The sequence below is a fragment of the Camelus ferus genome, chromosome 7 (genome assembly GCF_009834535.1).
Source record: "Camelus ferus isolate YT-003-E chromosome 7, BCGSAC_Cfer_1.0, whole genome shotgun sequence".
NCBI lineage: Eukaryota > Metazoa > Chordata > Mammalia > Artiodactyla > Camelidae > Camelus > Camelus ferus.
The window spans coordinates 65,754,788-65,780,337 of record NC_045702.1 but is presented as its reverse complement, the minus strand read 5'-3'; the positions used below and the strand labels follow the sequence as shown (position 1 = coordinate 65,780,337).

The 25,550-nt window shown below is 37.5% G+C and overlaps 1 protein-coding gene across 1 annotated transcript in view; it reads left to right on the top strand.

The window, feature by feature from the left end:
* Nucleotides 1-25,550, top strand: part of ADAM22 (ADAM metallopeptidase domain 22) — a 206,215-nt gene that overhangs the window by 109,258 nt on the left and 71,407 nt on the right. The window contains 3 exon segments of the mRNA XM_032484054.1: nt 19,313-19,382; nt 19,385-19,394; nt 23,913-23,976. Coding sequence (XP_032339945.1) covers nt 19,313-19,382; nt 19,385-19,394; nt 23,913-23,976 — 144 coding nt within the window.

Here is a 25,550-nt window from a genome sequence, read left to right as displayed (position 1 = left end):
CTCACAGTTCTAGAAGCTAGAAGTCCAAGTTTAAGGTGTCAGTAGGGTTGGTTTCTTCTAAGGACTCTCTCCTTGGCTTGTAGATGGTCCTTCTCTTTGTGTTTCATATAATCTTCCCTCTGTATGTGTTTGTACCCTAATTTCTTCCTCTTAGAAGGGCACCAATCATATTGGATCAGGGCCCACCCTAATGACCTCATTTTAACTTAATTACCTCTATAAAAACTCTACCATCAAATATAGTTACAATGTGAGGTACTGGGGTTAGGAGTTCAAAACATGAATTTTAGGGGAATACAATATACAATTCAGCCCACAACACCTTCCCTAAGAGGCCTGTGAATTTTTTTTTTTTTTTTTAAGTTGGCTTCTCTTCTGGAACTGCAGTAAATGAAGGGGTATGTGAGATCAATGCAAAACTGTAGGAAGGAACCTTTCTGGTCAGTTGGCACAAACATGGGCATACTTATCTTGAGGATGCAAAATTAAAATCAAATCCTTATAAAATCTGATTTAAACAATAGCTAGAAACCAGTCTAGTGAATGGCTCTGCTCAAGTGTCATGGAACCTTTATTTGTGAAAATCCTGGTGCAGTGCATTTGATTTAAGGGTGTGAGTGTGAATGTGAGGAAAGGAAGACATTTGTGTGAAAAAATACTTATTAGCTACTTTGGTGAATCTTTTTTCAAAATTAATTAATTATTTATTTTTTATTGAAGTATAGTCAGTTACAATGTGTCAATTTCTGGTGTACAGCATGGTGAATCATTTAGATTGCAATTTTATTTTTAAAACCTTTTTAATTGTAAAATATAACACTGACACAGAAATGAATAAAGGGTGAACACCTTATACCCACTATCCAGTTTCAGAAATAGAGCTTGGCACCCTCTTCCATGTACTTTTTCCCAAACCCAAGTCCCCCTTAGCCTCCTCTTGTAAGATTTGTGAGCACTATCCTGACTTTTATGGTTATCCTTTTCTTACTATTGTTTATAGTTTTATCATCCAAGCATGTCTTATAGTTTAGTTTTGCCTCTTTAGTTTTTTTTTTTTTTTTGGAAGTTTTAAAAATCTTTTCCTTCCTCTTTCTCTTTTTCTTCTCCATTGCAATTTATTTGTTGAAGAAATCAGGTTGTTTATCTTATACAGTCTCTCAGAGTCCAGATTTTGCTTTCGATTGCAATTTTATATTTATAGTAAAATGCAATACATTTTAGTGATCTTTAAGATAATGATTTGTAATCTGCAAGACAGTCTATGTCTCATTGAAGGGAGTTTATTCTGATCAGATGGATTCATAATTCTGATTTTAAAGTTCTGTTTAAACCTTTTTTTCAAAGATTACAAAGATAAAGGCATCAAGCAGAAAAAAAGATGGGTTTTTTTTTGTTCCTTTATAAAACATACTAAAAAAATTAATTTCATCTTTCACTTACATTTCCAATTCATTAAAAAATTAAATTCTAAATTTGCCCCTTAGTTTAGGGAGAACTTTTGTGTGTTTGACATAAACTTTAAAAAATTTTCCTTAAACATAAAACCTCAACTAATCCAAATACCCTGGGAACAAAATCTTTTTGATTGTGGAAAAATATGCCTCTGGATTCTTAAGACAAAGTAAGCTGGAACTGATGACTAGCAGCAAATGAGTCTAAACCATGCAGTTTGCTGTTTATTGTTAGCTGGCTATTTCATCCAACTGCCAGTATTCTGGTTATTGTAGGTCTCCAGTTATATAGGCTCTGATTAAGCAGAATTATAATACTCATAATAATAATCACTAACATTTATTGCTCATGACGTGACAGACATGTGAATTTACATGTATTAAATCCTCAAAACAACCTGTGATTATAATTATAACTATTATCCCACTTAACAGGAAACTGAGTACCAAGAGGTCACATAACTTGCTGAAAGTAACAGTAGTAGTGGTAGAACTGCAGTTTGAACCTAGGTTATCCGTCTCCAGAGCTGACTCTTTTACCGGGTTGCCTACCATATATTCCATAGCATGTAAAATAGGATAACTATAAAAATTGAAATGTATTTTATTTAGACTTGTTGTATATATAATTTTTTGGAGGTACCTAACAATTACTCCTTCATAGTCTTATCTTTAACCTGAAATGGTGGTCTACTTAAAGACCTTTTAGATTTTCCTCTCAAATTTGGTTATGCATTGGGGTAGCTTTTCTGTAACATCAGTTGCCTTGGGCAGAAGTGGTAAAGACACACTCTAGTACAAAGCCTGTTTTATTTTTCACCTCTCAAGAAAATAGCCATAGTAGGAGTTTTAGAACGACAGGAGAGGAATGGTAAATCCTTTGTATATGTCTGGGTAGGGGAGGAAGCAGATTTCCTTGGAGTCAAAAAGTAAAAATAGACATCTTGATAGAGATAGGATTTATTTATTGTGTTATTACCAATGAAAGAGCAGGACCAGTCATCAATATTATTAGTTCTGATAGTATTTTTTTGGTTAAATTATTTGATATCATGATAATAATCAAAAGTAATAGGTGCTGAGTGTCTTTTATATTCGTTCAAATTATTTCTAAACAGTATGTGAGCACTCCCAACTTGTCTTTGGATCAGAAGTCTAATCGTTAAGGATGGATAGGTACAGAGACCCCCATTTACAGTACTGACTTTTGACTGGCTCTTAACTGGTTACTACCCATCACTTAGTTGAATTGATTGCAGTCAAGGATCATTGTCTCAATGTCTAAATTATGTCTTTAGTGGCAGTAAGAAGATGGATAAGAAAGCAGAGTGGGTCAAAGTTGAAGTCTGGAAATGGGTAAAGGAATTGGAGAGAGTGCTGTGTGTTGGGGAGCAGGTGTCTGAGGGGAAAGTGTCTGCTTAAGGGGAGAGAGAGGTTATTGTGACTCTAGGGAACTATTTCATCTGATGGAATGGTGGTGTGATTTTCCTTAAAAATATTTTTTAGGCAAACTGAAATGGCCACTGTCCTTTCTGAAAACAGAGTAGCAGGGGCATTGATGTAGAAGCAAAGAGTAAGCTTGAATTTTTCTGCAAAATAATTTTTCTCCTGCTGGTTACATCCATCTTCCCTCCTTGGGGTTGGAGCTCCATGAAAGACTTCTAGCCTAGCACAGTATCATCTCCTAGCAGGTGGCTCTGCTACATGTAGGGTCTCTAGATTTTATTTCTCTAAGTCAGATTTCCAACTCAATTCTATTTTCTTAAAAAAATATATACTTTTAAAAAACCCTGCCTTCATCATATTGTGGAATATGTCAATGACTGGCAAAAAATACTAGTGGAGGACAGATATTTGACATCACTTAGAAAAATTTACATATGGCGACTGTCAGGACAGCAGACACCTTCCTGACTATGTGCTAACTTTGTGGCTTCTATAAACCTGAAAAGCAGCCATAGGAAATTGTGATTTTGAATTGTATTCAAGCTTGCTTATATTGTTCTATGGGTTTCTCCACGAGGAACATAATTCTCAATACTTGAATACTTCAAAAGGTGCACAAAAGTGTGTTAAAGGACTAATGTTTCTTAAGATGTCTTTTAAGATGTTTTGTTTGCCAGAAAACCCCACGAATTATTAAAGACGCTATAAGATATTGTTGACTCCTTTTTTAGGTAAAAAATGTCCTCAGTTTGTCATTAGCGATAGAATTAAGCAAATTTAAAGTGTATGCTATAGTTTAGTGACTTCATTTTGCTTCTTCTACTTTTTTTTTAAATAACAAGACTTTATTTAACATATCCTTTTATGAGACATAGGTTTTTCTCAAATTCATTGCATGTAATTGAATAGTACATAAATGCTTGACCCATTTCTTTTCTTGGCCTTGGGGAGCACAAAAATAGCTATTCATCTGCCAAAGTGTCTTTATATATGTTTATTGCAGCAGAAAAGATGAACTAAGGGGTTAATCTGTTTTTGCTTATCCTGGATATCAAGTTTCCTTATTGATTCTCAAAACAGCATTACCATCCAGAATCTTAGTTCTTTCTACAGAAGCAAGAAGAGTAAGTGATTAAGAAGAAAAGAAAAACCAGGCCTTGGTGTGCAGTAAATTTTGCTTCATGCATTAGTACAGAGTCAGACATACTGCTGCATCAGTGATAATCTGAAGTAGAGACGTGTGTCTGTGAGTGTGTGTGTGTGTGTGTGTGTGTGTGTATGTGTGTGTGTTTCAAATAGCTTTTAGGTTATCTTTGTTTTTGAGGCTGTCTTTCAAATGAAATGCAAGCAACAGCCACTGTAGCCAAAAAATCTATAAAAAGGCTTTTAAAAATCTTGTCTTCCTTTTTTTTTTTCAAGGAGAGCAACTCAGCAACTGCATTTCTCGTCCAAAATGCCTTTCTCATTTAAAACTTCCCCTTACATTTGAGAAACATGCTTCCTATCTTGATTTCTCACTACTGTAGCTTTTTTAAATGAATGGTTTTTTTTTTTTTTGGAATCTCTTGGATAAGCGAATAATACTTAGTCACCTAGACAGTAATGAAGTCCTATGGCCTGAGAAGATGCATTTAGAAAGGATTTTTTTTTAATGAATCTATTTATAGAAGTTGTCACCTAACCTCTTAGTTTTATCACCCTGAATTTCAAATTGAAGTTTTAGGCATTTTCCCTGACTCTGTGGAGATGGGGAGATCTTTATCCAGTAAAGAAACTTAGCAATGTGCATTTTAAGACTGGCTGAGGGGCAGACTATCAATCAGAGAACTTCACTTGGTCCTTTGGGGGCGCCTGCTGCCATGGTAACTGGGATTTTATTTTTAAAAACAGCTTTTTTGAGATACAGTTCATATACCATAGAATGAAGGGTATTAGGTCTCTATTTTGTCCAGTAGGAAGTACATATTCCTTAACTGCTTGTGTGTAAATAGAGTTGATTAAAATGATCACAATTAATGAAGCAGAGATAGGAATGCCTGGCAGATGCAACTACCCATATGTTAGAATCTGTGTTAATGTTCTTCTTGCTGCATTTTCTGTGAGATTTAGGTTAAGAACTCTCAGCACTGAGCCCAAACTCTGAGAGTAGAGCCCCTGGTGAAGGATGAAGGAAAACTTCAGGTGCAGGTGTCACAGGTTGTGGGATGGGCATGTGGGTACCTCACACAGGTTCTTTCTGCCAGAGTGGAAATTTCAGACGTCATAGCTATGGATCTGGTATCTTTTTACACTACTAGAAAACAAGTTAACCACAAATAGATGCATTTTAAAATTAGACAACTTGGAGAAATTTTTCTCAAGTCCATTCTCTGAAATAGTTTAGCCATAACTTAACATCAGTCTGACTAGTAATATTACAATGATTAAAAAATATTGGTCAAGATATTTTCCTTATACCCAAATATTTAGTTACTAGCTATAGCTAAATTACTTGTAAATTTTACTATATTTAATAACTTCATTACCTCCAAACTGTTGACATAAATGATTTTTCTTAAACCTCAGGATATAAGAATCCTATAAAAATGAGATCTAGGCTTTCTAAAAAGTAAATATACGAGTAGGGTTAATTATCTAGGAATTTGATAAGAGGTTATTGAATTGAATTTCAGGGATTGTGGTGGGATTCAATTCGAGAATCTTCTGTTTTAGAATTGATTCTTTAATTGCAAATAGGATCACTGCAGGAAACCTTGTCTTTAGGGTCCTGTGGTTTTGAGCTGCTGCCCATTTTTAAATACTTTCAGTTTTAAATGGTGAATTATATCAGAAGGAGGACTCATTGATTTTCTCTATTACTAATACAAGAGCCATGATATCCTTATAGAAGTATTATAATGTATTTTATTTTTTTAATTTTTGGTGGGGAGAGGTAATTAGGTTTTGATGTATTTATTTATTTATTTATTTATAATGAAGGTACTGGGGATTGAACCCAGGACCTTGTGCATGTTAAGCATGCCTCTATCACTGAGGTCTACCCTCCCCACATAACGTGTTTTAAATGCTGAGCAATAGTATAGCTGGAAAAACCATATATTTGATGGTTGGTGTGTGGGAAAGCAGCCTAGTGAGCTGCTTTCACTGATTGATAATTACCACATGTTACTGTCTGGTGGAAAGACTATGCTTTCGTTTTCTATCTGTTAACTCCAGGACTAAGTCTTGGGGGCCAGTAACTGCTGCCAGGGGTTTAATGCTAGTTGCTTAGAAGGGTTAACCTCTTCTCCTTATAAAGCCAAACTCATTTTGCTTCCTTAAGGCTATTGGTGGCATGTTCTCTCCAGCTAATAAAACATACCATAACAGAATTCATAAATATATAAGGTTTGCTATGCTTCTGTTTTATATCATTCTCAGAATTTGGTATTTTTGCGAATAATTATTGTACCCATAGGTGCTCATTTTACCATCCTGGATTTCCCATTTTGTACAGTTGCTATCACTTTGAATCATATTGATATCCTTGATGGGATCAATACCTGTAACTGGACTGAGGAATAATAGGAGTAGAATTACTCATAGCAGTTGGAGAAATAGCAAATACTTGTGTGGTACTTACTATGTGTCGGGCATTAGTCTAATAAGCGTTTCACGTATATTAAGTCATTTAGTTCCCAAACAATGCCCTTGGTATCCTCATTTTGCAGATGAGGAAACTGAGTCCAGAAAGTTTAACTAACTTGCCTGAGAACTTGGAGCCAGGCAGTCTGGTGCCAGAATTCATGCTGTTATCCACTATAGTCTGCTCTCTCCATGGAAACCAGTAATTATAATAGCAGAGGAATCAGAATGCAAATATTTAAATTACTGCACTTCATTTTACTATTTGCAATCACATCTTCCTAAACAGTTGTTTTAGTAAGCCATGTGTTGAAGATGTAAATTGTTGGGTTCAGGTGAATCTCTATGATTCTAAATGTAAAATTTCCATTATCCTAAAGAAAAGTAAATACCTTCTAAGGAAGCCCTGTGTTTTCTGCCATTTTCTCTTACAGTTTATTTTTAGATCTCCTTAGTACTACTTAGAAGTTAGACTGAGTATTGTTCAGTAGAGGGAATTGCTGTAGCTTTTGAACTGTAACCATATGAAATAGTTTGCACATGGCAAACATGTGGCTCGTATGCCCATCTTATGCTTATGTGTACACGCATCTGCATGTGGAAGAAATGTGAAGTTTTTATGGACAAGAGTAGCTAAGCTGAAACATGTCCTCATCCTGGCAAGAGACTGGAAGATATTTCGTTGTATCCCTGCCAAGGTGCTTCAAAGCGCCCATCCCCCTCCCTTCCCTAACACACACACCTGCACACCCACACTCACACACACCCTGCCAGGGAAGAGAGTGAAAGAGCCACACAAATCTAATAAACAAACACATAAAATGTTTTTCTTCCTTACATGTAACAGTTATTCCCGGTATGTCCCCTAACTTTACTTTTTATCTACCACAGGTCATCTATCCACAAGTCATCTATTTAATATCTTTTTGATGTGTTGGACACTGCAATTTTCTCCCTGGCAGGCTTGTGCAGACATATGTTCCTCTGCCATCTTGTCATCAGTGTGGTTTCAGGGAGGTCTCAGATTTCATAATTTAATTCTCTTTGCATTATTGGAAAAATTCTTTGGGGATTAAGTAAATTTTGCTTTCCCTTGGGACCAGCAAGGTTGCTCAAGGTCCATCACTATGTATAATGTATCAGCTGCCTTAATGGCATTGTGAAGATTGCAAGTAGTCTTAACGCTGTAGCCAGAAGAAAATATATTGGCCCATTACCAGTTTATACAGGTCAGGTACCTTAGTGCTGGGAGTAAGGAAAACTGGGAAGTCACAGCTGGTGTCAGCATGAGTTCTGTTTCTAAGCTCTGTTTGTAACCTATTTAAGTAGAAAGTCCTCTTTATTTTCTTTCTCGTGTAAGATTTTTTTCCAGTTAAGTATCTGAAGAATTATTTCATCTGTTAATGTTTGAGACATTATCTATAAACTTAAAAAGACATGTTCAGCTGTAAATTAAAAAAATTAAAAGTAGCACTAACAGTATTTCTATATATAGAACTAATTAACTATTTTATAATAATGTTCCTATTTTAATTCTAATTACAGAACTAATCTTTGTACTATACAATGTCTTACGCAAATATATTTTCAAAACATTTTTTGAAATAAGAGTTAACTATTAAAGTAATTATGATTAAGCAGGAAGTTGTGAAAATGTTGTTTTCGACATGTTTGAAACTGAAGCTAAAAAAAAATCACAAATTGTTCCCATGGTGTTGTCCCAAACTAGTATTTTTTAAAATTTATTTATAAAATTTCTTATTTTCTGGTGAATTAATGGCCACTACAAAAATAAGAGCAGGCTATAAAGGAGAATTAATACCTTGGTATTGAATAGTTTGAATGTTTTCAGTTGAGTTTGGAGATAATTGATCAGATTTCCAGCTAATGTTTTACTATAGCAGCCTTCTCATTACATCTATGAGGTAGATCCAGATACACTTGGTTAACCCCATAGGAAACTCCTTAAGTATTAAAAAAAAAAATGGGAAATGACAAACATGTGCCCACAGAAACAGTTGCTAAGAAAAAACTACTTCATTTTTTCAGGCTTAGAGTCACTTTTTATCAGGTACAATCCTTAAGTACTAGTCTGCCTCCCTAAAGGATGTTGTTTGAGAAATTCCTCCTTAGTAAGCCAACCCTTTGTTTGTACCTTTAAATAATTCCTGAGATAATTCAAAATCATCCATGGAGGAGTAAAAATGGCCATTGAATGCCAGTATTGAGTTCTTGAGCACAGTGTTTAAGGCTCAAGGTGCAAGAGAGAAAAGAGATGCTGTAATGCAGCCTTCTTTTGGCAGCCTGAAGTCTTCCTTATTTATCCTTCCTTCTTCACAAAAAGAGTAGATGAGCGGATGCAATAGGAGCAAAGTGAAATGAAAGAAAAAGTTCACAGTGAAAGTGAGAAAAAAATGCCCTTTTCTTCTTTACCTCAAATCCTCATATAGTTATATTTTCTTTAAAAAAGGAGAGGAAAACAACAACAAAAACATCCTTCTCAGATGGAACAGAAATCTTTTTCTTCCTTTTTATAGGAAGCCAAATATGCTTTCTTTTTTGTGCCACAGTCTTCTAGTCATTTATATTTTTTCTTATTAATGTTCAAACCTTAACCTAGAATAAGGTTTTAGATAATATGTATGTCTTATGCTAAAGGATTCACATAGAGCAACACATTTTAAAGTTTGTTGTTTGTAAAAAGATACGATGATGTAGTAGTTTCCTGGAAAGAGTTATAATTTCATGAGTTTATAATTATATAGTCACTGTATGTGGTCCACATTGATTTTCCATTCTCCCAGTTTAGAACTTCATCACAGAGAACCTGATAAGTGCTCTCTCTGCATTACAGTAATTTGTTGCTGAGGAGCATTTTGTGGGAACCTAAAATGTTTTAGTAGTCTGATCAGACATTTTTATATTAATGGGTCTATAAATGATTACCTGACAGCTGAAAAAATAATTTCTCTTGCCTATTCTGTGGTTAAAAATAAGCAATTTTGGAAGCTCTGTTTGACTTAATAATAGAACTGAAGGTCAGGTTTACTGTATTATTTGTGTAGCAATAATGACTATTGTTAAATGAAGTTATAGGAAACTAGAATGGCTGGCTAGAGGTAATTAAGATACAGGTTAATCTTTTTATATGAAGGATGCTATAATAGACGCCTGCAGTTTATTCCAATGAGCCAAGCTTCTTAGAAGCCAAATCTCTGGATTATGAACATAAAAATTCATTTGGTCACATTAAAAGAGATGAAAAGTTGTGCTATATTGAATAGTGTCCCCTCAAAATTCATGTCCCCTGGTACCTGTGAATGTGACTATTTTTTGCAAATAGGGTCCTTTCAGATGTGCTCAGTTGGAAAGCTCTAAACTAATGACTGGTGTCCTTATAGAGGGAAGTTTAGACATAGAGACACAGAGACAGACACACAGGAAGAATGCCATATGAAGACAGTGGCAGAGGTTGGAGGATGTGGCCACAAGCCAGGGAACACTGAGAATTGTTGGCAACCACTAGAATTTAGGAAGGGATTCTTCTCGAGACCCTTCAAAGGGAGCATGACTCTACCAACACCTTGATTTCAGATTTCCAGTCTCCAGAACTGTGAGGAAATATGTTTCTGTTAGTTTAAGCCACTCAGGTTTTGGTAATTTGTTACGACAGTCCTAGGAAATTAATACAGAAGGCATTTTGATTATAACTAATGTGAAACAATTAAAGTACATGCTGGAGGTCCTGAGCCTGCAGACAAGAGGAGAGCCTAACTTCTAAAAATGGATTGCTTCTCAAAAGACTTTACCAGTTATTCAGTTTGGGTGCTTGTGAGCTGTAACTCCTGGGACCCTATCATTGTTTTCGTGTTTTGTTTTCCAATGCTGACTTTACCCAGGGTAATTCACTATAAGGAAAGACTCCTGCACAATAGTCAAAACAGATTGTAAGTTCACTGGGTCCCTAAAGGGCTTTTAAAAAAACAAAAACAAAAGACAAAAAACAACCTGAACGCTCACAAGAAAGTTATAGCCCCTATTTTCTGTGGTGTTTGCTGTCTTCCAGTAAGTCTCTTTTCCTTATCACTTCTGTTTATACCCGGTGGCTTTCTAGTTCTGTCTCTTTTCTCCTTTCTTGTGGAAACTTTGGCTACAATAATATTCAAGAATATTTGCTACAATAATATTCTTATATATCTTGCCTCTTCAACAGAAACCGTGAATCTTTTAAATGAAGTTATTCTCGTTTTTTGTCACTTAGTTTTGACTACTTTTAGTTTTTAAGATTTTTTTTGGTTGAAGAATCTTTTCTAGGGCTTATCAGTGAATATTGAAATAGTGCAGAGAATTTGAATGATCATTTAACTCTAGATGTTGGAATGAGCTGATGTTTTGGAGACTGCTTGAACAACTGGAACTTGGAAAGGGATGGCAAACCCAAATGTCCAAAGGTATCAACCAGAAGTATAAATGAGAGGCAAACTAGCTGTAATAAAAGGAAGAATGTGTACTTTATTCATCTGCAGCTGATTTGTGACCTACAGGAAAGTGGAAATGTGGAAGTGGAGGTCTACTGTTAAAAAAATCCCCTAATTTTTGGGGGGAAATGGAAATTCAAGTTTCAATAACTGCAAAGGGCTGAGAGACTAACAGACTAACAAATTAGTCTGTTACAGTTTCCTCTGTGCTGGCAGAAGACTAGAGACCCCTGGGTCAAAGACAAAGGATTTTGTTACCCATGGCAATAGAAGTAGCCAGAATATCAACACTTTCTTAGACTTGTATCTTGAGCCTCGGTCCCCAGAGGGTGATAAATGAAAGGGCCAGGTGACACCTGTACACACAGTCTGTTGTGTCACTAGAGAAATTCTGAATTTAGAAAACCTGAGTCTTTTATAATAGGAAGTAAACATGCTTGTTCTTTGCTCTGGAGGGAGATATCTCTATCTTCAAAGGCTTTGCTCTATACAAACATCCTTGAAAGGGTTGTCCAGAAAAATCTCAGGCCATGAGGAGTCCTAGATTATTATTACAGCAAAGCGTTATTGAGTAACCTTTTGGAAGTTATTTCTATGGGTTATATTAAAAATGACATTTTAATAAGTCATTTAAATTAAGCCTGTTTACATAAGGGTGTTTTTTTTTTTTTGTCTTTTGAAACCTATAGTACTAAGTTAGAGTCTAGGAAGTATTCATTTATACGCTTGATGCTGGCTTTATATTTCATAACCCAGTATACTAACAAAACAAATTTTAGGGATTAATATGGGGTTGCCAATCTTTTTATTTTACCATGTATGGAAACAGCCCCTTCAAAATACCTAAATTCTGTTTACTATTTCTACCAATTTGAAAAGAATAAATATGACAACTAATGCAATATGGTACCCGGGATTGGCTCCTGGAACAGAAAGAGAAAATGAATGGAAACATTAAAGAAATATAAATGTTTAGAGCCTAGTAAAAAGTAACATACCAGTGCCAGTGTTTTAGTTTCAATAAATGTACTCAGCTGACATAAAATGTTAATAGTGGGAGAAACTGGATGATAGGTATATTAGAACTCTCTGTACCATCTTTGCAACTTTTCTGTGAATCTAAAATTATTTGAAAAGAAAAAGCCTATTAAAAATTAAAAATGGATAATTTTAATAAAGAGAAGGCAATAGCTAATCTCAAAACAAAGGACAGATTAAAAAATTAAATATATTTAGATTTATGAGAAATTGACTGAATTGCCCTTATTTTTCTTATTTTATCATGAACTGGTAAGGATTTTGACATGCACTAGTATTAATCCATGGATTATCGGCCGTGTGATAGCTTTATTTAATTTTAATTTATTATAAAATGAGATTTTTTCCTCTACTTTCCTTAGAGAGCCTGTAAAATCAGATACTCTTACACTTTGTACCTGAACAGATGTTTAACCCATGTCCCTTCTGTGAATCCAGTCTGATTCTGTATAATCCCAGGTTATACATTTTAATCAGGGTGGGCTGGTGGAGTCTCTCCAATGTAAGATACAGCTTTTCTAGGGATTTCCTTGATGCAGGTGACCCTAGGGAGACTCAGAATATTCCTGACTCAAGGAGACTTTAAAATGTCATTTCTCATTGAGGGAAGGGCAAGGGTAGGAGGAGGGCAGATTCCTCATGTCAGTGCCAATCAGGAGGAAATTGGGAAGAGGCTGTTGCAGACAAACTCCTGATGGAACAGATTCCAGCCATGCAGCCACAAACAGGAGTCTGGGCAGTGAACATGCCTGGGAGGAATTTAAGATGCAAGAGAGTTCGGGGCAGGTCTTCATTTTCTACGAAGGGTATTAGGGTAGAGTGTAACTTCTCAACCTAAGGCAGCATGTTGGAATCATCTGGGCAGATGAACATCATGCCCAGGTCCCATTCCTAGGTGTCCTGATATGATTGGTTGGGAGTAGGCTTGATCTTTTTAAAAAGCTTCCCCTATGATACTAATGTGAGCCCAGGGTGGGGAGTTGTGCTAGTGTGAGCAAGGGTCTCAGCTTGTGGAAGAGGATGATGGACATGGGCCCGTGATCTGCAGGGTAGCAGGCCAGTCCCGAGACTGGTGCCCACAGAGCGGGAGAGAGTCTTGACTCAGGGAGCAGAGCAGCATCACGAGGCTTGCAGGGTGGTGTTTTGGTCTGGAAGTGTCTTCACTGACCCTGTCCCTTTAAGGGTAACTGATTTGCCTGTGACTTTCACGGATGTAGCACGGAATGACCCTCATCCTGGGACACTCCTTCGTTCCAGGCTAACTGGACATTGATCACTGTAGTCCGTTTAGTCCTGGCCAGAGCATCCTGTATGGTGTCCTATTACCAGCACCTACGAAAAGTAGCTCTGCTCTTCCTGGCTCCATACATGGCAAAATTCTTGCATATTCTTATGTCACCTTTTACCCTCCATTGTGTCTCTGATAAAACCAGATGATTTGGGGAGAACAAGAGAAGGAGTCTGGAGAAGAGATATGGCTCTATATCCTTTATGCTTCAGTTAGCATCTGCTCAGGAACTAGAATAGGATTTCAGTGAGCTCAGTAATGAGGAGTTTTAGAATGCAGAGGCAGACGTAGAGTGAAGCAGTTATTCTCAAATTTTAAAGTGCATTGAAGTCACTGGAGGGCTTCCAGAGACTTTGATTATGTCTGGGGAGAGGCTTGAGAATTTGCATTTTTAACAAGCTGATGTTTTGGGGCTGGAAACCACTTTTAGAGAATCACTAGGATAAAGTGACTTGACCCTGCATCAGGCACACCTGGGTGTAAAGGCGGTCTTTAAATCTACGTTTTCTCACTTGTTGAAATGGAAAAATTAATATTCACTTTATCAGTCATCATGAAATAGTCATTCATCACCATGCACAATGCCCAGGATATGACAGACACTTTCATTCTTTCAAAGATCTGTCTTTCTGATATCCTCTACCTGGGGGTGCTTTGGTATTGGGTTGAATATTTTTAGGTTAATAATTCCAAATATGATCATCAGAATCAACTGGGGAACTTTTTGCAACTCTAGAAAGTCTGGAGCCCTCCCTCCTTGGAGATTGTGATTCAGCAGCTCTGCAGGAATGCCTGGGAACTAGGGGGAGATTCTGATAGTCAGTTTTGAGAACCCTGCTGTTGAGCAACATTTCTCTAGGGCAGGGCTTTTCAGCCTCTGCAGCTTCCTTGAATCATCTGGAGCATTTAAAAAGATGCTGATGCCTGCATCTGTCTCCTGAGATTATGATTTAATTGAGTTGGAGGACAGTCTGAGCATTGGGATTTTGAAAGCTCTCCATGGTGTTTCTGATATGCAGTCAAGGTTGAGGACCATTGCTCTAGTATAATCCTAAAGTAAGAAAAACATGGAATACTTGTTAAGCTGCAGATTCTTGGATCTAACCTCAGAGCTGCCTAAACAAACTCTCTGGATGGGAGACACGGTCACCTGCATTATCCGTTAAAGCCATGAAATGTTAGCCTTAACAAATAAAATATGAGAATCAGACCTAAAGGGACACAAGAGAATCTCTTACGGAGGAAATATTGCCTGACTTCACCCTCTTACCTAATTATTTAGCAGTTTACAGTGGACTTGACTTTGTATCTCATGGAATCCCCTGCATACTCTTGTGAGGCAGTGTGGGTTGTTAATTTCCCCATTTGCTTGATGAGGAAGCTTGATTCTGGGAGGCTCTTTCTCTAACAGCACACTTGGGGATATAAACATAGATCAGGCACCTGTGCTTCCCTGAAAGAAGACCAGAGTCTAGTGGGAGACCTGGGATAGAAATAAGAATGCAGGTAGAAAGATGGAAAATATGAAAATGCAGAGGAGGGGTTAGCAAGTTTAATTCTATGAGGAGGAGGGAATCTGAGTAGGCTTTTTAGAAGAGGCGGCCCTGGCCCGTCTTGGAGCTTATAAAGCTGTGATTTCCTTTGAGGATCTGGATGGAAAGCAGATGACTATGGCCTTGTGGCCGTGCTCTCATTGGTTCCCTTTATTGGGGTTTCATAGTTTTATAACCCAGGCTTTTTAGCTTCCTTTGTGTTATCTCATCACATTTATAATAAATTCTGCTTTTCTTTTGAGATCTCTTTGGCCGTTTAATAAAAATGTGGTTTGTCTTTGAATTTTGCAAATAAATGATTATTTTGACTTCCCTAGAGTAAAATTTGTAATAAGCTTTTTCCAGAGGGAAGATAAACCAATATGACATATGAACTACCATATAATTCATTTTTAGAGAGGTTGGTAATTTTTTTTTTAGCTACAACTATCTAATTAGCTAAAAATAAACATCTGTACTGTTATGGCTGTGTTATTAAATCAAGGAGTATGAAGAAAGTTTCAAGGACAATAGATTTATTTCTGGAACAAAAGAAACAGTAAGGAATAAAGCTATGATTGTCAGATGACTAAAAAGCCAAACTCTGTTAGAATGTGCTGTCTTTTTCCTTTTCCTACATTTGTCTTAGGTTATTGTACGTAATACCTATTTCTGTAAAGCATCTGGTTCCTCAAGAAAGTCATATGAAGATATGAAGAACCTTTATCATTGATAAGATTCGAGAAAATTGGCCTAAGTGATACTTTATTGAAATATACAATTTTTAATAAAATGCATTTTATTATTTTAAAATGCAGTGCATCTTTTAAAGCAGGTATGTGTAAAGAAATATAATTATATTTGTCCTTTAAAATATCCATTAAATTTTTAAATGCACATTTTCTTTGACCTACCAGGTCCACATCTGGTAATCTGATCCTACAGATATACTGACAGAAGTGCACAAAAATATATGAAAGGATGTTTGTTACAATATGGTTTATGACACCAAAAAAAAAAAAAATGGAGATAGTTCTAGTGGATAAATGTCCATTAGAACAGGACTGTTTAAATGAATTATGGTTCACCTCTATGATGGAATATTCTGCCATTGTTGAAAGAATGAGGCTGATGTCAATGTTACTTTAAGGAAAAAAATAAAGTGGCAGAACAGTGTGGATAGTGTAAACTCATTTGTGCACTGGAAAAGATATATGTGTATTTATGTATCTACACATTTCCTTGAATGTGCATAGATGACTTGTCACGTGGGGCACAAAATCTGTCAAAAATGTTTACCTGTTAGGAGGCAACTGCAGCCTGGACAATATGTAGGAAGGGGATATTTTCACTCTTTACCATGAACGTCCTGAATTCTTAGGTTTTTCACCCTAAGTATTTATTACTTTAAAAATAATGGGTAAAAATATTATTAAAAAAATCTATTAATTGAATTTTTGAATTTATTTTAATAATTTAACAATAGATTAATATAAATTAAAGAAGCCCTTTAATACTAAGGCCTCTGTTCTGGGTTAAGAAATATTTCCAGGTGGATTAAAGGAAAAAAGAAATCTACTTTAGTTCTGTAGTGGAAATAAATATTGATTTATGGTGAATAATTCCTGAAAAAAATCATAACACAGAAATTAATTTCCACCATTATTTAGAAGAGTTACTTAGAATACCAGTTGAGAGTCTCAAGATTTGAATAATAATAGCCCAAATCAAGGAGGTAGCCACCCCCTGCCCCACCATGTTTATGCTTCTCTTAAAGTGTCATGGAAACATTGATAATGATTCAACCGTAATGAGCTCTTCACTTCATTTGTAGTGTTAGGCTTTTGTGCAGATAGATCCTGATCATATGCTGTTTTTGGACTGACTCCTGTTTTTCAGAATCAGAAATCAGTGAAAGGTTGTTTTCTATTACCTAATCATCTATTTAGCCCCAATATAAAAGGAGGGTCGTTTCAAAACATGAGTTCTGTGCCCTTTTTTTTTATTATTATAATTTAATGTAACATTCCCCAAGTTGGTATTGTAAAGAAAACTTTAGTAATTTATAAAACATTTCTTATGTACCTTTACCTCTGATGTGTCTTCCCCTCATACAATGACTTAACTTCTGTTGTTCCCTAATCTGATGCCATAATTCTTATGATTAACTTCTTAGTTTTACTTCTTTTTGTTTCTAGTATTTTTCTGTCTACTGTTCACTGTGAGTTTTAGACCTCTGAGAGAGATCTGATTGGGTTATTTAGTCAGTATTTAATTTAAAGAAACACTTTTAGATAGAATTCTTTCTCTTTCAAGGTCATTCCCATTGACTGTTGGCCTTTTGTGTCTGCCCAGTCGAAAGCTAGAGTTTTGATTTCTGGTCTAGTCAGATATGTCCGGGAAATCAATGTTATCTGAAACATAATGACCTTTTCTGTACTTAGAATCTAATCTTTTGGACAGTTCACCAGTCTAACAGCCCAACAGAGGGAATTTTAAATTCTGTTACATTTACCCTGAGTGCTACTCCAAAGTTTAAAAACAAACAAAAAAAGTCAGACTCGGGAAAGCTTAGATTTGCACCGGAGAACCCACAAGTTCTAAGTCTTAACTCATAAGTTAGTGTAGGAGGGACACGGGCCTTGTGTTCACACATTCACACAAAGTTTGCATCCCTACTTGGCAACTTCCCAGGTGGAGAGCCTTAATTCTTAGAGATTGTGACCTCCTATGTGAAACAGACGTAACAATATTTCTTTGTAGAAGTGAAGTGATGATTTAAGGAGTGTGTGTGTGTGTAAATTGAGTAGGACAACAGATGACACAGAGTCATTATACTAGTAGCAAACATTTATTGAGTGTGTACCAAGTGCCAAGCATTATTCTAAGCCCTTTATGCATGTTAGCTCTTTAATCATCTGAATAATCCTATGAAATTATTACCCTCATTTGATAGATGACACAGGGAGGCTCTATAATTTGAGATTACACAACTAGTAAGTGAAGGAGCTGATAGCTCATGCTGTTAACATCTAAAGCAACCCTACCCTGGAAATCAGTGTCTAGCTTTGTTTCTACCCTTAAGTCTGTGGCCTTCTGGGCTCCATCCCCTATAAGAACCACACAGGAAGTACCTCCCTTTCTCTTCCTCTATCCAATCCAAGCAGGATCCTCAGTTCATGATGCTTAGTGACTCCCTCGGGAATCTGGAGGTGCCACAGTGTCAGGGATTGCACTGTTCACCTGTCTTCTGCTCTCCACCCCTCACTAAAGCTGAGCTCCAGGCAATTCTGTGGGATTATCTCATGAGGAGCGGCAGGCTCGGGCCAGGCTGCCCTCCTTGGAATTCCTGAGAAGAAAATGTCTTCAGCCATGTTCCGTGATTACGTCTTCCTGTTCTCTCCCCTCCGCTTGTCAAGCCCTGAGTGTTTTAAGTAGAGTTAGTCCTTAAGCCAGATAGTGATGTAGGTGACGTTTGCCCCTTTAAACTACCCATTCCATCAGTCCTTCCATTGTTAGGCTTTCATCTCTCAGTGGGTCAATTGGATTAGCAGCTTTCAGCTTCTGAATAAATGGGAGGTTAGTGGGGGGAATGGGAAAGGTCATTTAGACTTGTGCTTCTGAAACTTTAATGTGCACATGAATCTCCTAGGGACCTGGTTAAAATGCTGATTCTGATATAGTCGGTCTGGGGTGAGTCCCGAGATTCTGTATTTCTGACACACTCCTGGCAATGCCAGAGCTGCTGTTTTCTAGACCACACTGTGAGTAGCAAGTATCTACAGGCTGGGGTACCACCCTGAGATGGCAGAGGAACTGCCCTATTGCCTTTTCCAGGAACATTTAATCAAAAGAAATGAGTCTCTCAGTGGAATTTAGTTAGAGTGACTGGTTGCTAGAAGAAATTTCTCAATTTCAAACCATACACTAGACTGCTTACCAGTAAAGCCATTCCTGGTTGGAGAAATGAATAGTGTAAAACTTGCCAAGTTTTGATACAAATGCTGTAAAAATAGGCGTTTTCCTCCATCAGTTTAATCTAGTTGACTCTCAGATGATTTATATTCATTTTACTTAGCTTTATGGGGAAGAGCATCATTTTGCTGCTGCTCACATTGAGTTACTCAGGACTGAGGAAACAGCTGATTAAAGTTTTTTTCTGGTGCAAGGGCCACCTGTGTATTTCAGTATCTCTTTCTTTCTTCCTTCTGTCATCACCTACATAAAAGGAAAATTAAGTCAACTTTTATTTCCCTGTCTTTTGATTTGGAGTCAGTTGGCTAGAAGTGTTAATGAATAATTCTGTTAGAAATGGTTTGGTAATTGGAATCTGGATAATGAAACATTGTACAGAGCTTTGCTCTGGGAGGTGTAGGGTGGGCAGAAACCTTTGAAGTGGTGAGACTGATTCTCTCTGTGATGGGGAAGGCTTACATTCTCTATTTCTGCTTTCAGGGAGGAGAACACTGTTACTACCAGGGCCACATCCGAGGAAACCCTGTCTCATTTGTGGCGTTGTCAACATGCATGGACTTCAGTAAGTGTCCAGTTTTTTTTTTTTTTTTGTGCCATCCATTCTTTCAATCACTTATTTTCTTTATTTTTAATGCCCTGTGGTCGAAATCCCTATTTTGTGTCAAGGGCTAATTTTAAATCAGTGATGGATCTGATCTTTTTCTCCTTTGTGGTTTATAAACCAAGCAAGTTGTTCAGTTAGAGTTGCAGAAACCAGGGACTCTGAAATTATAACATGATACCTGAGTGATGTTGGAAACTTTTTTCTCATTCCATCTAGATGGGGACAGGAGTGGTTTGGGTAACTCTGGTCTAGTTTCTGTGGATATTTGTCCCCTGGGTACCAGTTCTATCCCTCCTCCTTCTTGGTGTTCATTTTAAATGTTTATATGGAATAACAGAAATTTCAGGGGATGAAAACTCCTGACTCCTTGCACAAAGACAAAGGCTGGAGGTGACTTCAAGAGCTCATGTGTTTTAGCTTTTTTTTTTCAGCCAGAATCTCACCTAACCCACAGCAGACTCATGGAAGGTCCATTTATCTCAGAAATCTCTAAGAAATGGATTTCATGCCTCCTTGGGGCCTTGCTTCCTTTCTCATAACCTCCGCTGTCAAAGTTGGCTTGCTGATGTTTAACATGGGACTCCAGCTACTTCCCCCAACCTGTCGATAATGGTGATACCCAGGTGGTGTCTCTCCCCTGTTTTGTGATCCCTTGTAAATCTTTCATGTCATCCCTCAGCATTCCATTTAGACTAAGTCATCTCAGTCCTTGTTACTCCTTTGCAGGGCACAGAAAAAGCCAGCACTTTAATTTATTTTTGTTCAGTTTTTGTTTGGAAACCTTAAAATTCTTCCTGTCCGTTATCCATTTAGAGATGTGGGTTCTTCATCTGACAGTTATTGAGTATCTGCTGTGTAGCAGCCACTTGGAATATTAAGGAGATTAGAACATGAGCCCTGCTTCCAAGAGCTCCCAGTCTCTTGGGGAAGCTAAATTTAGTTTAGCTTCATGCTTTAGAATGTGAAAGGTATATTTGTTTTCTTTGAGAGAGAAAGAAAACAGAAAAATGCAAGCTTAGATGGGTACTGAAGAATGAGGTTGTCCTTCAGGGCTCCAGAGAGATGTCACCTGAAGAAGGTGAAGTGGACCCTGGAATGGGCTTTGCTGGACTCTTCCAAGAAATGGATTAGACAGGCAGGTCTTAAAGAGAGCAAGGAAGCAGCTCTAATGGGAAAGGTTAGGAAATCTAGCCAGTCTGCATAAGTGGTGCCTTTGGTCAGGCTCTGGCAGTAGATGTGTGAGAGGCAGGAAGGAGAGAGTGCAGGGGGTCAGGGAAAGAGCCAGAGAAAAGAGGTCATATGTCTGAGAGCCTGGAAGCCTTCCATCTGCTTATTGTTTGTGCTAAAAGACTGTTCTACTGATTTTAAATGAATTCTTTGAATAAGGAGACAGTTTTACAAGGACAAAATCCATACCTAATATTCGAGAGCCTCGACTTTCTTAATCTGGAATAAAGAAATGTCAACGTCCCCTTCGGCAGTAAAATTGTTTTATCTGATCTCAAGAGGAGCACAGCTGTCAGCCAGGAATAGTACACGGGGCCTGTCGACGTTGGTGACAGCAAATGTATATTGTAGGAGAGTGATATCAAAAAAAAAGAGGCTTTTTCATCTCTCTTCCTCTTAAAATCTCAATCCAGAGTCACAGTGTAAGCATCTTGCCTAGTACGTGATCCAATCCCCTCCCCCCACCCTGTTTTTCCAAATGGGCACAATCTTGTGGGAATCAGAAAGAAAGTATTTCTGCCTTCTAAGGACCCTAGCAGACCTGAGACCCTAAGACCAACAGCTACTAATCCTCCACAGTCCTTTGAAGGAGGATGGAAAGGGAACTTCACAGAAATTTTAGAGTGAGTAGAGCAAGAATAGAATTCAGAGCCTTTTCCCGTTGTTTTAACTAAGTAAAACTGACTTCTACTTGTAGAAACCTTTTCATGTAGGACTAAACAAAGAAACAAACAAAAATCCAAAAAACCCCACTGTGTTTAGGAACACTGTCAGGATTGTGTACAGGTATGTTTGGGTGTTACTCGACTTTATGGGTGTGTTGGATAATTTACTTTTGTTCCTCTTTGTTATTTATGAATTATTACTTCTCATCTTGATTTTACCTTCTGAACAAAAATTGCTGACATTTATTTAATGGAGCTATTTCTAAATAATAAATAATTTCTGTTGTCTCAATTGCAGTGATTTAGGTATGAGATTTGTTATTTCATCCATGACTCATCTTTTATAAATTACCACATACATGTTGAGATTTTTCATTTTTCTTGATTTACTGAATTCCATTAAAGAACATAAAGGGTAAAATAATCAGATTTATAGGTTTTTCATAAAGAACCTGCAAGAGCACATTTTTTTTTTTCAGATTCGAGGGACTAATGGGCAATATTTTGATACTTATGTTTGATGTTATGACAAAATCCTGCAACTACGGGAACCTTAAAGAAGGGAATCAAATGTAAATGTATTGCCCTCTTGTGGCAATTTGTAAGAATGACTGTTTCCTTTCAAAATCCTGTTTTGATGCAGCCTTTTAAATTTTTAGCTCAATTGGCTGGTAGTAACTTGGTCCTAGCTGTAAGTTTTTATCAGTTAATACTGTGCGGTGGACTCAGTATACTTACTGGAATTTGTGTAACAGAAATGTGTCGGTTCTCAAACAAAGCAAATGAAACATACACTTTTTAATTGTTAAAGAATCAAATATGGTATATTTTCATATAGGCTAACAGAATCTTCTGGATATGGATGGTGTCAGAATCTGCTTTGTTTATACCGTGTATCATGATGTTTAAACCTAATAAAAACAACCGATTTTTCTATTAGACACTTACCTAATTCAAGAGGAAGTAGCACCATCACTATTTAAACAAAACAATCTGCTTGCTCCTTTATCAGTGTAGCCTTGTGAACTTTGGCAAAGGGTGATGGTTCTGTACAGTTTTCTGGAAGGGTCTGGCCAGTTATCAGCAGAATGTTTCCTGCCGTATTTGCTCTTCTGTTTTGAAAAGTATCCCCCGACTGATTCCTGAGGCATGTACTGTCAGTAATGTCTTACAGACTGCATCTGTTTATCTTTAAATCCCAAACTCAATGTCATCCAAATTCAGAAAGTGCGCTTTGGGGTGAAAACATCACAGATGTGAAAAGAGCAAGTTGAGGACATGTGGAAGATGTTACTGCGGGAGGGAAAGAATGTGAACAGAGCTGGAGACATTATAATTATAGATCAGGAAAACCAACTGACTTCACTAAGCCATCAATGAAAGACAAATGGTTGTCTGTGGTTAACAGCTTGGGTGTCATGCAGTCATTTCTGTCTAACACTGAAAATGACTGCAGAAGATCACAGCTTCGCCCTCCTCAGGTGCCTGACTGGTAGGACAGGCTCCTTCAGTGTCATAAGGGACAGGATCTCAGGAGAAGGACCACATTCCTCTAGAAGGGATGGCTGTAGGGATCTCTCTGAGAGGGAGCTGAGGACCTTTATAGCTTAAGATGCCCTCCAGAGGATTTCTCCATTGGCTGATGGTCATCTCCAACCTCTAAGAGGTCCAAAACTGACCTCCACATTTACTCCATGCAATTTAGGCAAGTAGCTTATCTCTTGAGCTTCAGTTTCTGTACTTGGAAAATGTGGATAGTCCTTGTATCTCCCTCATAAATTTGTGGGAAAGATTAAATGAGTGTCAGGTGTTTAACTTGTGGTGAGTTGTTGAAGTGTGTCAGCTCTTACTACCAGAGCATCTTCCAGGTGGATGGTAGGGAGGCCATTCTCAGTATCTTTCCTGACCACCTGCATCAGAATCACGGCAGGGAGGCGGGGAGCAGAGGTCGTTTAAAATGCAGCTTCCTGGGCCCCAGCCAGGAAATCTGAGGAGGACCCTGGAAGTTTTGCATTTTTATAAGCTCTCCCGGCAATGACTTGCATGTTAAGGTTTTAGATTTCCATGTTGGAAGGGGAATAATGGACCGCAGTTAGACAATGGGAATCCTGAGCCTGGGGAAGAGTCAGGGTAGGGGATCCTGCTGCTTCTGAGGTGTGTGTGGGTATGGTGTGGGAGATGTGTATGTGTGGGGTGTGTGTGTGATGTGTGTGTGATATAATGTATCATATATGGTGTGTGTGTGTGGTGTGGGGGTGTGTGTGACTGTGGTATGTGATGTGCATATGTGTGTGTGTGGTATATAATGTATGGTATATGGTGTGTGGGTGTTTGTGATGTGTGGTATGGTATGTGGGGAGTGTGGGTATGGTGTGCGTAGTGTGGGTGGTGTGTGTGTGTATGACATGCAGTGTGGGGTATGCGTGGGTCTTTGGTATGAGGCGTGCATCCTGTGGTGATGGGTGGGACTGAGAAGTGGGCATTGAGAAGTAGACTGGTCCTCCAGCTGCTGCTGATTTTAAAATGATCTTGTTCTGAGGCAAGAGTCAATTGCCAGGCCCAACTATTTTCCTGTTCTTGGCAGTGGGATGTTCTATGATGGGAACCACACCTATCTCATTGAGCCAGAAGAAAATGACACCTCCCAAGTAAGTTCTCCTTCTATTTGCTGTGGTGAATGTAAATATTGATGCTTAGAACTTTCTCCCCCCTCTTTTTATTCTTTTTGTTCTCTCCCTTTTGTTTTATTTTCATATTGTTAGGATCTGGATTATATCTATATAATTTATTATTATATAATTATTATTATATAATTATTATTATATAATCCTATATCTATATATTGTATATAAATTTTGTATTTATACATTAAATATTTCATATATTTATATATATTTAAATTAAATAGTGGATAAATCAAAACCATAGTGATCTTTTTCATTAAAAAGTCTATCTGTTACTCTTTTTTTGTGTTGGAAATGCATTTCCTTCTGAGGTGTTCTGAAGCCTTCATTTCTCTCTCCACCATAGTGTCCTGTAATCTGTCTTAGTCTGCTCAGGCTATCATTACAAAATACTGGGTGGTTTAAACAGACATTTATTTTCTCATAGTTCTGGTGACTGGAGTCCGAGATCAAGGTGCCAGCAGGGTGGGTGTCCATTGAGGGCTCTCTCCTTGGGGTGCAGACGGCCACCTTCTCTCTGTGTCCTCACGTGCAGAAAGAGAGTATGAGATCTGACATCTCTTCCTGTTCGTATAAGGAGACAGCCTTATCAGATTAGGACCTCACCCTTATGACCTCTATTTACCCTAATCACTTCCTTGCAAGCCCTAGTTCCAAATACAGACATATTAAGAGTTAGGGCTCAAACATAAGAATTTTGGGAAGGACATAGACATTCAGCTCATAACAGATCAAATCTACAGATAATGTGATTTTGCACCCTTTTTTCCTTTTTAGATTACAGATTTTTCTCTATTTCCTATTATCTTCAAGGCCCCGTGCTGATGAAATTTAGAGAAACCTAGGTTTTCTTAATTTTCTCCCTCAATTTAGTTGAAACATTCATTTTTTTCCCACAAATTAGAAAAAGATTGAGTTAACATTACTGACGACAGAGAAATATAATACACTTCCATCCTAGCTCTGCGCACACAAATACTCTTCTTTGTGTCATACAGCATTGGTCAAACACTTAGAGAGGCAAATAATTTCAAGAAACACACGTTGTTTTGCCACTCGTAAACAATCTTGTATGGGAAACTTTTTTGGGTATTATTTCCTGGGCACCCACTGCCAGCTGTCCCGTCACTTCACTCGACAGTATAATTTTTTAAAGGTCATATCATGAAACTTGACTATTTATGACCTCTTTTTTGTAATTGAATGAAGTCAGATGAAGTCATTTAAACATTCATTAATTTTCCTTAGACGAAACATGGCATTTCATTGGTTGGCTTTTCACAGAGGTTTGGATGACAGTTGAATTTGGGGGCAGGGTCTGCTTCGGGCATCTGCTTTTCCAGTTACCTTGCTCCCTGCTAGTAGGCAGACTATTAGCTCTGCAGTCTGCCCGGCAAAGCTATCAGGCTTTAAAAGGGGGCAGGGACCCATGGAAAGAAACCAGTCCTTGGGGGAATAGGTCCATTCATTTCTTTTCCATTACTGCAAGCTTTGGTTTCTCTGTCCATAAAGGCATTTTGCTTCTAATAGGATCTCAC